Below are 17887 nucleotides of genomic sequence, written 5' to 3' on the forward strand. Positions count from 1 at the left end.
GGAAGATATCACTGGGAGAATTTATTCATCTTACAATTTAATCAACGAGACAAACGAGAACCAAATATATTTCATTTTGATGTTGCTTTCGAGTTATCCTTTTTTACGAATTATTGAATCTTCTTTAATATTGTATTATCAATTAACTTTCCTTCGTTATAGTTCTTCTTCAGCAAGCTGAAGAGTAAATTTTCAAATGTATGACTCGCCCCTGAACGTCTATTGAATTTTTTTTCCAATTTATTAAAAACACACGAAACAAGACAAAACAAAATAACAAAGAATTACAAACCATGGGCTTTGTGGTTGGGTGTGTTGGAGAAGAGAAAAAAAGAGAGGGAGATACCTAGCTAACTATGGTTTCCCATGTTATAGGCAGGCAAAGAAGAGAAGAGAGAAGTGATGAGGAAAAAAGGGAAGGGAGAAATGGAGGGAAGGAAGAAAACAGAGGAATAGGTACGCAAAATGAAGGTAAGCGAGTCCACTAAAAAATGAGAAAAAACTAATGAAAAAACAATGCTGGAGCAGAAATCTCGAGTCATATATATAAATGGAAAAAGAAATTACTGTATGTCCAGTTTTTAATATTAAGTTTAATTTTTCCGCTGATCTTATTGTCCATGAGAAAGTGATTTCTAATGAGATTTATTCCATAGTACCTATGTAAATTAACTGCCTCCTTATACGTCCAATATTAGTGTTATAGGTTAGATATCTGTTAGCAGAGGCCCTTAGACTATAATAATCAAGTTTAGAGTTTAATGTGAGAGGAAAATCGAATCTATATTTTATTAAGTACTCAATTACGGTTTTCATGTATAATTGACGTATAGACATGTCCTCAAAATCACTAAAAACCATATCCGTTGGATAGAACCTGGGTTTGCTTAATATAGTTTTAATTATCAGTTTTTGTGCTACAAATAATTCAGCAATAATATGATAGTTGAAACGGCCTCCCCAAACAACTATGCCATACTGCAGAATTGACTTGACTGGAGCATGATACATCATTTTCAGGTGGTTCTCATTAGGAATTCTGTTAACTTGGTAAAATTAAAAAGATAAATATCTCATTTTTCTACATGTATTTGATATGAACATCCCATTTAAGGTTTTCATCAATTATGATTCTCAAGTACTTAGTATTATTGACATTTTTAATGGTGGGACAATCACAATTACCCAAGTTTAAATTGCACTGAGAATGGATTCTCAAATCTTGATTTTTGTTAGGCTGCCCTACTCTATTTGCAGAGAAAGTTATGTAATTAGTTTTATCAATATTTAAACTTGAGGTTTTCTTATCTAACCACTTCTTAATTAAAAGCTTATTATTTTCAGCTATGGTATGAACTTCATTCCATGAATTACAGTGAAAAATAGCTGCAGTATCATCTGCAAAGGATATCACAGTTGAGTTTAGAAGTCTTAAATTTAAAAAGTCATTTACATAGAGAAGACCATAAGAAGTTAAGCTAGTTACACTAGATTGATCATCTATGGTTAGGGACTGGGTTCTATTATTCAGATAGCTTTTAACAATTTGAGCGAGACTCCTCTGAAACCTATGATGCCTTCAGATATCCAGGGCTTCAGGGGACGAAGTCTGTTAGGTATCTCTTTTACCTTCTTGCATTGATTGATGAGACTGGTCAAACGATCGACAAATTCATCCATAATAGTGTCAATGCTTCCATTCACGGTATAGATTTCTTTCCAATCTTCATTCCTTATGCGTACCAATAGTGCATGATAGTTGGTTCTAGTTAATGTGTTTATCAATACGTTTCTATTATCCTTATTGATAGGAACCTTCACAAAGTTCATGGTGTGAAAACACCCTTTGCTGACTCAAATTCCACAACAACTTCATGTCGGCTACGAATAAATATGCACAGAGTAGAAATTGAACTACCCTCCACCCGCATCACAACCTTACTTTTGTCTCGCTCTGTTATAAATAATACTCATATAATTTTATCTCGAAACTTTTCGTATGTTGTGTGTGCGTACATTAATTGCTGTACATATTTGAGTACGTGTCTCTGCATACATCTGCTAGTATGTGAATGTAAGCGAGTCTTCATCTACTAGTACAAAGAACAAACTTGTAGCTGCTTGATGAGAGTGTATTCTTAAAGTGATTTACACCTCATAAGTTTCTTGCAGTTGAGGTTCTTATTGTTACAATATCTGCAATCTTATCCAGATAAATTATGATCTATTGTTTGCGATTCTCTCAAGAATTACTGTATAATCATTGTTATTTTTAGTCATTTTCCATTCTAATTGTGTTTCTATAAATTGATGAATAGGCGTCGAAAATGTTTCATTCTTTATCGCTGAACTTCGACCAGAGATCACAAAAACGGCATACATCATGAAGAATTCAAAGAAGAAGATGAAAACCAATGACCTGATGATTTTGAAAGCTGACAAAGGATGTACTACAGTAATAATGGATAAGGACGAATATCTAAGTAAGGTAAACCATTTCATTGCATATACCAATTTTATTGAGATCAACTCCAATCCCACCACCAAAATCAATAGCTTGATTAGAAATAAGTTGACCACCACTACCAAATTATTTAACAAGAAAGAAACTAAGTATCTAACAGTTATGAATCCATATCCACCTAGACTTTTCGGTCAACCTAAATTACACAAAACTAATGTTCCTATAAGACCAGTGGTATCTTTTGTTAATTCCCCCTGCTCTAAATTAGCTCACAAACTGAATAGCACCTTTCGGTCATTAACAGGTTTTCAACCAAAGTTTAGTATTAAAAATTCATTGGAGTTGGTCAACAATATAAGGCATATTCCTGTTCTATCATCTTATAAACTTGTGTCATTTGATGTTACTAATATTTATTCACTAACATTCCGGTGGGAGAAAGTCTTGAAAGAGCTTAGGAAGTAATGAAAGCCTCTATAAATGATCATACACTCAGAGAAGAACTGATAGGATTGATGAAGTTATGCACTCAGCATAATTATTTCAAATTTAACAATAGATTTTTTGAACAAAGAGAGGGGTTGGCAATGGGGTCACCCCTCTCACCACTCCTAGCTGAATTATTTATGGATAAGTTAGAAAGAGGAATCATTGAAAATAATCATTTCAAAGATAAAATTGTTCACTCTTATCTAACCAAAAGTGACGTAACAGATGAGAAAAATGAAAAAGTTACAAAATTATCATTTAGATGTAAAACAATTGAAGAGATGGACTTAAGTAAAATAATAGATTCGATAAAACCAAAATGGTCAGCCGGCTATGATGACATACCAATAAAAATAATGAAGGATGCTAAGTCATCACTCATCAAACCTCTTTTGCACGTAATCAATGCCTCAATTATAACTGGAGTGTACCCAAACGAATTAAAGATATCAAAAGTAATACCAGCATATAAGAAAGGAGATCCATCTGACCCTCTCAACTACAGACCTTTGGACATCCAACCTGCCCTATCTAAAATATTTGAAAAGTGTGTACTAGTTCAGTTAATTGATTATTTTGAAACTAATGGATAGTATAATATAATACTTGACAAAGAACAATATGGCTATAGAAAAAACAGGTCAACCATTACTGCTTTGATAGAGTTCATAGAAAACATTTTAGAAAACTTAGATGAGGGATTAATACTGTGGGAGCATTCCTGGATCTAACCAAAGCATTTGACAGTGTGAATCATAAATTATTATTAAATAAACTTCAAAATTACGGAATTAGAGGTAAAGAGCTTAGCTGGATCAAGTCATATCTAGAAGGACGGCAACAGTATGTAAATATAAAGTATACAAGCAATAAAAATCAGTACAATATTGGATCAAACTTAAAATGTAATAACTATTCTGTACCACAAGGATCGGTGTTAGGTCCATTTTTGTTTCTGTGCTACTTAGGGGGGTTGCCTAAATACATGTGCGATTTAGTTGAAAATAGTAAATTATGCTTATACGCTGACGATATAAGTCTGTGCATTGCTGATAAGGACTGGAACACAACAGAAATTAAATGTAACAATTCTATATCATTAACTAAAAAGTACCTAAATCACAGTCATCTGCTACTTAATGATAACAAAACAAAGTTCCTCCATTTTACTTGTAGAAATTCAGAGGTAAAACAACTTAATTCCGTAGATAATAAGAAAGAAATTAATTTTTTAGGCCTACATATTGAAAACACACTTGTGCATACACACTGTGCATTGCTGATAAGGACTAGAACACAACAGAAATTAAATGTAACAATTCTATATCATTAACTAAAAAGTACCTAAATCACAGTCATCTGCTACTTAATGATAACAAAACAAAGTTCCTCCATTTTACTTGTAGAAATTCAGAGGTAAAACAACTTAATTCCGTAGATAATAAGAAAGAAATTAAATTTTCAGGCCTATATCTTGAAAACACACTTAGTTGGTCCGTTCACATTCAAAAAATATGTAAAAAATTAAGCTCAGGAATTTTCGCGCTGAGACGACTAGCAAAAATTTCCAACTTAGAAACGTTAAAAGCAGTGTACTTTGCAATGATCCACTCCCACATTTCATATGGAATTGAAATATATGGAGGAACAAGCATCTCAAACTTAAATAAAATACTCCTATTACAAAAAGAAGCAATAAGAATAATTCTAAATCTTGATAGAGAGCAATCATGCAAGCCATTCTTCAGTAAGTTAAAGTTCATGACGGTGTACAGCCTATACATTTATAGGACAATATTATATATAAAAACTAACGAATCTAGATTCCCACGGCAAGTAGATATACATAATTACGACACAAGAAATAAAAATAATTTTACAATAAAGAAACACAATAAGGACCTGATAGATCAAAATTTAAGGAATTGCTGAGAGCATATTTGATGGATTTAGCATGCTACAGTATAAACGAGTTTACTGTAAAAAAATGAATTTTATACAGTCACTAATTTCTCTTTAGCTTTAAGTTAGTTTTAGTTTTTGACTTTTTCATGTACATTTCCATGTATGTTTTGGAAAGAAATAAATGATTGATTGATTGATGATTGACTGGTTTCGATATGTTGATGATATTATTTGCTTATGGAAAGGGAGTAACAGACAACTAGACAATTTTCTTTCCTACCTGAATGGATTAAATCAAAGTATAAAATTCACTGTAGAGGTAGAACAGGATTGTGTATTGAATTTTCTAGATTTAAGAATAGATCATAGCACTGGTTTCCACAAGTTTTCTATTTTCAGAAAATCAACCCATACTGATGTTATCATTCCTCTTCATTCTTGTCATCCTATTTCTCACAAACTTGCTGCTTTCAATAGCATGGTCTATAGAGCACTAACAATACCTATGAGCCATCATGATTTTGATATTGAGATCACTAAAATTAAACAGATAGCTGTCACAAATGGGTATGAAGAAAGTATGGTGGACAGATTATTGAGTAAAATTAATAGACAAATTTCAATCAATTCTAGCTTTGTAGGCTCAAACTGTGAAGAGAAGACTTGGATAACAATCACATATTTAGGCCTTGTATCTGATAAGATAGGTAGGGAATTGAAGAGGAATGGATTTCATGTTGCTTTTAAGACAAAACCGATTTTAAATAGTCTATTTAGCTGGAATAAAGACAAAATTGATATTTGGGATAAAAGTGGGGTGTCAAACTTAAATGTGATGATTGTAATGCTTGTTATGTGGGTCAGACTGGTAGAAGTTTCAAAAGTAGAATTAAAGAACACTTCAGAGATTGGAATAAACAAAATGGGGAATCTAACTTTGCAGAACATTTGATAACAAATAATCACAAGTTCACAGTTAAGGAGAATGTTGAGTTTCTGCATGTTAATAACAAAGGCAGATCTTTGAATATTCTAGAGGCTTTAGAAATAACCAGAGAAATTAAGGAAAATTCCTAGTATAGTTTAAATGACCAGATTCATTTCAACCAATACAACACTACGAATGTAGTTTTATCATAAAATATTGTAAGCATACATTAGTCAATAGTTTTACCATTTACATATTTGTTTTATTATCTTTCACACTTGTTTTCTTGGTTCTTATTTTGTACTAAAAGTAAATTTTATTATCATGGCGATTCTGTTGCTCAAGCCGCCATTTTGTCACACCGTTGAGGGGGAGGAGACTGTCTAGCTAGGCCAATGGCAGGCGTTCATGCCCTCGACCAATAGCAGTACTCGCCTACTAGTATAAATTCTGTTGCTCTTGTATTTAGTTCTGGTTTATCAGAGATTGACAATGGTGTAATAACCGAAACCGGTCTTTCTAATTATCAATAAATCAGTGGTTTTTTGACAATTTCTTAGCCTTTTTCATTCAATATGAATAATTACCACAATATCAACTTCTCAACTACACAAAAAAAAGATAGTAAGATAATATGATGTATTCTTGATGGATTTTCCTAACTATCCGATTTACTGAGGAACATTAGTAAGCGCATTTAGCCTATAATTCAAATTGTTAATACATATTATTGTTCTCATCACACTTATCTCAAATATTAATTATAAATTGATCAATCCTATTATATTAAGCGAGCAATTTCTGTATATCTGTTTATATTATTATATCTGGTTATCTGGTAATATGGTTATTTATGCTCAACGGATCTCGAAAACGGCTCTAACGATTTTCAAGAAATTTGGAATATTGTAGGTTTATGATATAAAAATTCGATTGCACTAGGTCTCATCCCTGGGAAAACTCGCTGAAGGACATGAAAAGGATAATTCATTCTCGGAAAAACAGATGATAATTTCGTCGTCTGTCGATAACAGAAGATGCGTGTGCCTGTGTGTGAGATCAGCTGTGTAATCAATTAGCTTACTGTATCTCGCGAGAAATCTAGAAATTTCAAGTGACTCGATCAAAATAATCTGATTTGTTGACATGAGATGGTATATATCATAATATTCAAAGTTAATCATTATTTTACAGTTCTAAGTGATTAGTGAGTGTTATTTTGTTATTCAATTTGGTATGTAAAAATTTAAATTAGAACTTTTATGTTTTCAAATATTTGGACTGAAAATTTTATCTGAATTCAAGTGTATGGAACATAACCTACTTTTTGGAATATTTATAGTGTATAAATCCATATTCGGGGAAGAAACAGTTTGGGCTGTGCCTGCTGGTCCTCCCCATTTATTTTAAAGAATTGAGTTATGTTTATCAATAAATAAATAACGAGCTCGGTGCCCCGATATTCATGATAATATGAGAGAACATATTTATTTCTGTTATTGTTCAATGGATTTGATGAATTCAATCTATCGATTAGATAGATTGGATTCGATTACTCTCAATGAAGAGATTATGGTAGCTGGATTATTGTTTGAACGAGGATAACTGATATCATTGAGCATTGATTAGAGTGGATTGGGGAAGTATTTGAATTTGGTGAGCTGATATGTGGATGGAAGGACTGCCATCTAATTGATGAGCTCTCCCATTCATCATGCTGAGTTCCAAGTAGGAATATTATGAGAGATGGCCACTGGTCCTAACATACGGAGGAGCTAACATCCTATGTAGGTCCTAACATCCTACATAAGGTAGGAGCTATTCACGTGCCATCCTGCATAATTACAGAGCGCATGCTCAAACGCATTTCATGAGCATGGCAGGCGCACTTGGCACCGGTGGATAGGACTTCAACAGTTTGGTCCAAGTTCCCACTCGGAATGTGAATACTGATTCATTTCAAAATTCAACTCCAATGAAGATGGAATAAATAGGTTTTTTTGCTACTTGCAGAAATCAAATCCAACATTGTGAAAGAATGTTAACACCGATGAGAATAGTGTTTGCAAACAATAGAATGAGAAAGTGAGTGTTCAAACATCATTCATATCTGGAGTATTGAATTTTTTATTACTGATTGATGCTCTCCCCCACACAATATACCGACTAGAATTAATTTTTTTTCTATTCTTTTCCTATAATAATATTGATTCTTCGATGAATGCATTGACCCATTAGGTAAAAGAAGCTGTAGATTCAATGAAAAAAGAATATTAGAATCTTCTTTATAAAATAATATTATGGTACCCTTTATTGAAATTATTAGAAAATAATAGATTAGAAACACAAATGAAAACTAGTAGTTTCGATGTTCCACATCATCTTCAGGTTTTAAAAATGCATTTCAAATGAACGTTTTATTTTGTGGAAGATCGAAACTAGTAGTTATCCTTTGCGTTTTTAATCTATTATTTTATGTCAATTTCATAAAAAAGTACTATAGTATTATTTTATAATAATAAAATAAAAGATTTGCAGCATTTATTTAGGATTTTCGTTAAATAATAATTATATATTATTTTATAATAATAAGCTTGATGCCAAGCTTTTTATATCAGTATCTTACCGTTTCTGTAAAAATACAGATATAATCAGCTGATTAAAAGTGAATTGTGAAAAGTGATATTGCTCATATTCGCGGCGCGTAAGCACCTTTAGAGTTACAGATTTTTGATTATGATCCCGAATTCATTAGTACTTTAAATATGTTTTCATCAATTTTATTACTAAAGATGCCAGTGGGTGATTATAATTCTTATTGCCCTAGAATTGGAATAATTCTAATTACCCTATATCATTCAATTTTCAATACAGTAATTATTACCTTATAATGATTCTTATGTGATCAAAGTAATCTCGTTGATGAATGAAGATTTTCCGACAAACTCAACATCATAAACCAGTAAAAATCAACCTATGAAGCAAATCAATGGAAATAACGAACTGAACCAAAAGCTGGTTTGAACAATTCGGAAATTCGCAGTCTGAGAAATCATTCAAATTCATCCACCAACGATTAGAATGTTGCTATGTAATGCAATGATCTGAACTTGAAAAGATTGAAACCTGAATCAGACGATTGTTGGAGTTGGAGGTGAACAAACCTCAGAGATGAACAAATGATTGAGAAAAGGATGGAGAATGGTGATGAGTGAGTTGGAAGGGGAAGTGGGAAACGTGTCACAATGTTAGGGCGTAGATCGCAGAATATCGCTGCCATCTGTCAGCATAGAGAGGGAAGTTAATCTTCGGAAAAGAGGCTCCCTCACGAAAAGTCAACAGAAAGGTGAGTGGGAGGGGTGCCAGATCAATGGAATGAACGAGTGAAGGAAACAAAGTATGGCTGTGTGATTCGCCTAACCTGCTTTGATCACTCAGGGTGCTCTTCCACTCCACACTTTCCTCCTTCTCCTTCTTACTCTTCCTTCCTCCTCCCACCCACAATCGGCTCTCGTGTGTCATTCGAGAGCTGAACAAATAAAAGGGCGCGTGACTGATATCTCTGCGCGCGTGCATGGCAAAGAAAGTGCTACAAAGGGCAATGCAGGAGGAAAAATAGTTTGAGAGAGTTCAAGTGTGGAAAAATAAGTGGATGAATGAGGAGATACAAATAATACGATTATGCAAGTTTGAAGGGTCGTCCAAAATCGCCAAAAATACTTAGGTATACTTAGATAGGCCTACGTTCATGTCATATTCATGCAATTTCTGAACTCCATTTGATCAGTTTAATTTTTTGAAAAGCACAGGTTCATATAATTCAAAAAAAAATTATTATAAAGTTTCACTCCTCAATTGTGAATAGAAAAGTATTGAAGTTATTTTGGGATTGGTAGGAAGTATGAACCAAATTACATTGTTTACTCAGATATTCTATTGTGAGTCTCAGTGAACGTCTTTCTTAGAATTTATACTGCATACTCAATTATCGTGCATTTGTTACAGGTTTGTTGATTGACAAAGGGTTCTCATTGGTGGCTCCATTTATCTTCACAGTAAGTCAGTGATTCTCAAAGTGTGGGGCGCGACCCCCAAGGGGGGCGCGATGAATGCTCATGGGGAGGCAAAGCTTCGTTGGAAAAAAATTAATTTTCTTCTAAAATAATTACGATAAGCAATCTTTCTACTTTTAAAATTACAAGTGTGTAATTTTTACTCAACAAAATATTTATATCAACCTTATTGTCAAACATTTAATTATTTCAAGTTTATCATCAGTAAAACTATGTGCATTTGCATCAACAGTGGTTTGATGAGTCTCACGGTAGCATGGCTAGTTGTTGTTTTAGTGGCTCCAATACCACGAAGTAGATATTGACCGATCACATCCTACTGAGTAGAGATAATCATTGGTGTGTTTGGTGTTTGAGTTCTAATTTTTCTGTTCCATTTACTGCATCGATTAAGTCCTGGAACTTAATGGTCGAAAACTATAGAACAGTTAAAAGTGAAGCACCTGAATTTCCGGATTAGATTTTGTTCTATCAAATCAGTTCCCATCTTCAATATGTAATATAGATCAGTAAAATGGAACATAATAGATTTGAATGATTATGAAAATTATGGTCCCAAATTACAATGAGCAATAAGTTTAAAGTTAGTATTAGTGAACAGATTGCAAAATTTGGAATATTGAATGTTCTATACTGATAGACAATGATAAATAAATGATGAACTACGTATCAAGCCATTAGCAATGCATTGTTATATTGAACGATGTACAAATTAATCAAATTAGAGCGTGTGACGTTGGATAGTGGCCATGTAATAGTGGGAATGGGGGGGGGCCTGTGCGCTCATCTTGTTAATCAGGAGACCAGCTTGTTATTATTGGGTTTGGGCTTTAGAGTTCAATAATAACAGGCAGCCGTTATGTGCGAGTTGAAACTACGTGATAGTTGTTATAATCTTCTGTTTAACAGGATAGGACATTGTCGCCTATGTATCGGGTGGAAGTGATGGGGGGGGGGGTGAAGATGGTGAATTTGTGGCCCGCAAACGAAACAGGCAAACTTGAGAGATGGTTGGAGCGCGTGCGTGCGTAAGAGACCGTGTTTACGTTCCCGTAAATTGTACCGTCAAATTGATTTATCACTGAAACTGGGAGCTAAATCCTTAAACGCGAATACCACTGTCGGCTCATTCTATATAGGGGTATACATCAAAACCCACACACACACATGCACGCGCGCGCGCTCTGTGTTTAACTGAGTGTGAACACATAGTATCCGGTATCATTAGACGGGCACCTGGCGATTTGGGACCCCTTGACGAGGGGCGAAGAGAGTATCACTGAGAAAAGGGGAATTTGTAGTTGTGGAATTGTGGGTTTGGGTGGGGGTGCGGTGCCTAATGCGAGCATAGGTGCCGACTGAACCTCGCAGGGCAGGGAGCGGTACCTGCCTATGTGTATTCTAAGTATGCGGAAAAGGAATGGGCCCGGCAAAGAAATGAATAGCTTAGTGCCTGTTGATGCAAACTGTGATATTGCCTTGCAAAAGGTGCAAAAGTCTGGTGGAAGAATTGCAATGGTGATAAGATTTGTGGAGACACGTTGTATTGTTGATTGTGGGTTGTATTATTTCTATTCGAGACTCTTATGAAGTACGTCAAGTATTATTATTTCTGAAATGTTGAGTATTTTTCAAGTCGGTTATCATCAACTTTATTCTTAATTTGTTTCTTGTATTTTTTATAAATAGAATTAATATGTTAATATTTTCTATGATGCATTAAGAACTCATACAATACAATGTTGTCATCATAGTACTGAAATAACACATTTTTATTTTTCATTTAATGAATTTAATAAATTTATTCATTTAATGAATAACCAATGTTTTCGAAACTTACATTTGGATCAGAGTGGCTTTTTTCTTTGTTGCAGGTGAGCTGATCTCCATGGCTGTAATGGGTAATGTAAGATGTAGGTGTTAACAGAGATGAACGAGTATTGAACAAAGTACTTCTCTTTCCTCTGGTGTTAATTATTCAAGAGATATAATTATATATTATGTCAGTTATATTTACAACTGCGAACTTCAATGGCGAACTTCAATATTTGATCACAATTTCAATCACACTCCACCAAAATAGAACCCCAGTATTCGTTCTACTCTCGTCTTGCCATATCCATATGTGGATACAAATCCAACACATTTTCAATCCTTTGTCATGAGCTATGAATCAATGATCATTTTCTTTAAATGACATATTGAAAACAATGGTTCCTATCAAGCTCATTAGTAATTTAAGCTGTGACTTTTCATCAGAGTTGATTTATATCAATGAGTTTCCACTTCCACGAATTTAATAAACATGTCTCATACATTGCGTTCTATTCAATGTGATCGTGATGAATAATGATGAAATCATCGCCATTCCTTGAAAATTCCCAATCTATTACGATTAAACAGCAGGATTTTTAATCAAACGTTGCATTGCTTTTGTATTATAATGAGTCATGGCACTGCTAGGAGCTGTAACTTGTTCAAATGATAATCTTCCTCTCAAATAATTGACGTATCATTTTTATTATTCATCTGGTAAAAATCGAGCTTGTTATCAGTTTTTGATGAATCCTCCTGCACTTAATGCCATCGGCTATGTTGATTTCTCAACAGATACGAACTATATGAGCTGATATATACGAAAAGAAAGAGGTTATCATTTCTTCATCTCTCTTACCGTAAAGAAACCTGTACTAAGCTAATGAGTCAAAAAACAGTACAGTCAAATCAATTTCACCATTCAAGATTTCTAACAAACCTCGAATTTATAAAATTAATAATTTTAATTTATAATTCAAGATCATAGTTGACACAGTGCATCCTTGCTTCACAGTTGTATCCTTTTCAATAGTGTTTAAATTGCCAAATAAATCTTTTGACAAATTATCCAAGAGTCACTGTACGTGTTGTAATAGTGCTAATACTCACTTTAATCAATACAGTTCCTATTAATACTGAATTTGATTCACATGCCTCATACATTGCCTTGTTTTAATGTTATCGTGATGATTATTGACAAACAAGCCTTTTATTGTTCAATGAGTAGCTCGAAGTTCATCGATATTGATACTCTTCTGATTAAAACTTATGACCATTGTCAATTCTTCACTTATTACATTGTCCACTTACTACAATACTAATAACAATAGAAGTGAAGCTGTTGGAAGGTTGTCAAAGTGCGATAACAATGTTGTCTGGCTAGTAGTACAACTACTAACAGTTGTGGAAGTAAAGTTGCAGTGGGGTCTAGTTGGTCCGTCTGTCGTGGGCGGAAGGTGTTTGAGCATCACACTTAGCTAACTGCAGCGCCGCACGCACGCATTAGGGCGCACACAGCTTCATTACACGCTGACTCAAATTGCGAAGAGTTTGGGTGCATGACGGCATCACGCCAGGTGCAAACGGTCCACCAGACCGCCTCTCCACTCTCCATCTATCTACACGGACCCTCAGACCCCCACAAAAGCAGATGTCTGCCAGGGAAGCACATGCCGGCTCCCGCACATTGCATCCACCTTCAAAAATAATAAAATTATGATCGTCAGCTGCATGTCTTGTCATAAGAGCCAAATTGATGTTCAATTATTTTCTGTAATTGATTTAAAACATGTTTTGTGATAAGCAGTTAATTCTTGTTCAATAATTTTCTAATGTTGCTTGTATCGCTGATTCGTATCTACAGCAGTGAGCATAGAATGTAACATTCATTATAATATAGAATGTAACCATTGTATAGTATAGTATTGTATTGCATAGTCAATTGAATAGCTACATTTATAATGTTACAATTGAATGTTCAATTGTATAGAATGTTACATTCTATACTCACTGATTTTCAGTCGAGAAAAAATATTGGAGAGTTGAAATTCAGGTGACTATTACTCTCCAATCAAGGCCCCACTCTTGCCGTAATCAAAATTATAAGTAGATTTCCCATGAAATAATGCAATTTCATTACAGAGGATACAGAAATTTATTAGAAATATTCCTCGTGAATATCATCTACTCTGTCAAAGAATAAGTGGGAGAATTATCCGTGGAATTTTGGAATAAATAACAAAAATAATGTATTAAAAAGTATATGAATGTAAATTCGAATTCAATGTATACTGTGGCTGTTTATTGTTGTGTTGTATGAACCTTGTTTTTAATTTGCTGTTTTGACCGGCCTATATTCCAAGTGTAATGTTCTATTGAGGCTAATAAAGGTATTCTTTTCTATTATGCTTTGCTATGTTATGCTGGGCTAGGCTATGCTAGGCTACGCTATAAGATAGATCGTCATGTGGAATAGGTCATCATCATAGATTGGCTACCATAAGGGATTATAACTAAGGTTAGGTTCGTTTCATGCATGCTATGTTACAAACATGTTATTACGAGCAGTCTATTTGTCATGTTCATAGTTCATTAGTTGGTCATTTTCAATGGTGGTCGTAGACTGGAAGTCATAAAATAAAGCGTTTTTCACGCACTGTTTTAGAGCTAACGGGCACAGATTAATAACTCAGCTTCGTGTAGTTTGCGTAAGCGAAATTACGTTTTTGTTGAAATTGCACTCCACCATACGGTGAAGCATCAAAAGTTTTAAAAATATTGTTTCCTGTTTTTAATGATGGAATTTTACGTTCTTCCATAAGCTAGGTTCGCCTTGGGAAAAACATGAGGTCCATTACAATTTCAATGGATTTCAACATGTTGTTTCTTTGAGCAAAGTTTCAAGCACGAGAAATGATAAATAATATTCATATTATTTTTCGAACCTTTGTAGATCCACAGAGAACTGCTGTCCACGATTTATTGGCCCAAGTTAGACCTTGATATTCAATGAACTATTTTGCAAATTGTAGTATTGATTATTGTCAGTCGGGTATGGAAAACTTCAAGATATAGGAAAACATTCAAGTGAGTTCGCTGTAATGGGATAAACAAAAGTTTAGATTGATGAGATCTATCACAGATATATTTTAGTTGGTGAAAGGGGGGTGGTTAGGTTGTCAGATTAAAAATTTCTAAGATGTGGACATTTTCTCCACTTGAAGTCGATAATCAAGTACAAATCAATACTCATATTGCCATTATCTTCAAATGTTTAATTGATTTGTTAACAGATCCAATTAAATTCCTCGATTTTTGGCTGATGTGCTTTTGCCTAATACTGTGCCTCACTCGACTCGATTCGTGGATTATTAGATGAACTGCAAAATAATTCATGTTTCTAAAATTCTTGAAGTTTCAACAGTTTTCCTCATCAGAACAATGATACTAAATTATTCCCTCGAGAAACTTACCAGTGTGAACCATACCTGAATATGGAGAGATTTTAATAATAATTTGATTTCATGCAAAGAGGAATTACATTATATTCATATTATTTATTCCGTAAAATCTCTTTTCTGTTATTGCGAATATATCCTTCATTAAAGTGTATAAATTATATTCTATTTTTAACAGAATAAAAACTTCATTATGAAGTCTTTTTTCTAAAAAAAGTGTAATATCAGATTGTCTCTGCTTCAACCCGAACAAAACACAATTTAATAAGGGAATACAGGGCTACCTGAGCTTTATTACTTCTCCATTAGCTTGAAAGTTGTCTTCCGTGAATAATGAGGAAAACCTTTGTACAGACAGTATCATCCAGATATTGGAATTTCCTATGAGACAACTTGGTCTCCCAGATTGCATTCATCAATCTTTTATCATGAAGACTCCAAGGAAGATTAATTCTGAAATGAATTTCTTTTCTTACTCAAGAAAAAAATGTTCACTTTGCTTTGAGAAGCTTCCAGTGGATTCATTAGATTCTCTTCACAGAGTACTATCACTAACTTGAATAGCCTAAACTCTTCCTTACTCTGATAGTAGTTTCAATTCGGAATGTAATGTTAATTACATGAGATGACGAATATGCACTTTTCCCGCATTAATCTCATTGTAACCCAGATTTGAATCTTATCGAAAATGTTCGATAATGAGGTTAGGCATCTTGAAACTATTATCGCTGGTAGAACTCTCAATCATTAATATAATATTGAAACATGATTCTTATAGAGAAATTTTGATATTGTTGGATAATTATATAATATAGTGATTGTTGAATGTAAGTGTTGTAAATGGAACTTCTCTATGAATATTTAAATGATAATTATTACTATGCTGATTACCATGAACTTATAGAATAGAGGACGGTTTTCGATACACTTCATTCTTATGGAATATTCATTTAAAAACTACGTTGTTGATAGTTATTCTTATTTCCTTAAGATGATTGTTCAGAGGTGAATGATTGGAATCTGAGGAGTATGACAAAACATTGTGAATGATTATAATATTACATCCATTCACAAGTATTGTATATTCACGTGAATTTAGAGTACTCTGTCAGATCAAATCGTATGTGCGATCGATTCAGTTATTGGTTGTCATCGACTGTGATTTTTGTAATCAGAAAAAAAAATTGTTTGTGGAATTCTTTTTATTATTCTATGCTCATCTTCGGCTCTAGAACACTCCGATATTTCCACAAGCTGAGAGCTCTATCCGAGTGGGAAATATTTGGCGTCCGGAAAAGCTCGGGAGCACTCAGGAAGGCTGATGCCCAATTTCTTGGATGGCATTGGGAGTGGTCTGTAGAGTTTAATATCATTTTGCGCGTAAGAAGTAACCCAGAAGCTGTTTGAATGCCTTTTTTTCCCTTGAACAACTCCCCGTACAGTAAGTGCAATGCAGTTTGCAGGCAGAATACATTGATGCAGCAATATTATGTACGTATGCTAAGCTGAAGTAGCTATTACAAAACGAGCAGAAATCCCTAAAGAGCGTAACCTACTACCGCCAGTTCTCAGCCTACATCAGGCTCGCCTTGGAAAAACAAAAGGCTGAGTTGTATCACCAGAGACGTTTCTGCACATCCACAATACAAAATTCGCCTAGATCGAGCCAAGCCGTCCATTCTTATCTTCTCCAGAGATTCGAACCCAATTTTCTCAATTGGTAGTTAGTTATTCGAGGCCATAAGCTTAACGCTACCTCGTCTTCTCTTACGATGTAACATTTTTTCTGAGTTATCACTGTTCTATGCCCTAGGAGACCGACGTACATTCTCAATAAGTAAGAGCCTTATCATGTCGTGTACACAATCAATTCAGTAGGATCGTGCTCATAAATTTTTCTGTTCTCTATTCCTATTCCCTTTTTCATCCTCATAATGTATTTTCATTATATTTTCTATGTTGAGATGATACCGACTCTATTTCAATTTCTGGTTTATAATTATAAACATGGAGAAGGCTTGCATCAAATTACACGAAAAAGATTGATTAATTTATTCCCTATACAATCAATTTATCAATTTTTCTTAAATATAGAAAGGAATCATTAAACTATATAGTATACAATGCAATAATTATTGAATTACTCCACAAAATAGAACATCAGGGCACTACTTGAGCTTGGGGAAGGAGCCAGCTGAACTTCGGCTAGCAATGTATGATTAACCAATGTTAGATCAATCCATGTTCTATAACTGCAGCATCCCTTTCCTTGTGGCAACTACCTCTTCTCTTACTTTACAATATTATTATGATATATTACTATTAATATTGCTCTTTCAGTCTAGTGTTCCAATTCTTACATTTGTGAAGAAATAATTTCAGTTTTAATTTTATTATTGGAATTAATAATCGCTTCACTAGAACGACTCAAATTTATCTGTAGATACGTAAATGAGTCTACTTTATTCTTATTCCATCGTAATTGTTTATTCTGGTGAATTCTAATTACATATTCAACAGTCAATTGATCACATCGTGCTCTAGTGAGCTTGATGCTATAAGGTAAACTCGTGAACTTTTTCTTCATTCACTATATAGTATTGAGAAATAAATTGTAAAAGCAATTTCCGCGGAAATCGAATCCATCTCCGATGAATCAATACTTCCCTTGGCAAATATCAATCAAATTCTGCAGCTGAATTTAATCATTCCATGTTCTGTTTGTAATTGACTTTTCGAATACTATTATGTTGCT

General features: G+C 33.9%; 1 protein-coding gene across 3 annotated transcripts in view; it reads left to right on the plus strand.

Moving 5' to 3' along the window:
• The window catches only part of LOC111056050, a 660186-nt gene that overhangs the window by 386601 nt on the left and 255698 nt on the right, over window positions 1-17887 (plus strand). The window contains exons 1-2 of one of the 3 annotated variants that reach the window (XM_039428333.1): window positions 2447-2483; window positions 11734-11772. The exons of 1 other annotated variant lie outside the window; for it this stretch is intronic. In XM_039428333.1, the coding sequence (XP_039284267.1) occupies window positions 2462-2483; window positions 11734-11772 (61 nt within the window). In that variant the 5' untranslated portion in view covers window positions 2447-2461. Of the gene's footprint in view, window positions 1-2446; window positions 2484-11733; window positions 11773-17887 lie in introns of those variants that run through there. One more of the 3 variants, XM_039428335.1, reaches the window with a different exon arrangement.

This window comes from Nilaparvata lugens, chromosome 5 (genome assembly GCF_014356525.2).
Source record: "Nilaparvata lugens isolate BPH chromosome 5, ASM1435652v1, whole genome shotgun sequence".
NCBI lineage: Eukaryota > Metazoa > Arthropoda > Insecta > Hemiptera > Delphacidae > Nilaparvata > Nilaparvata lugens.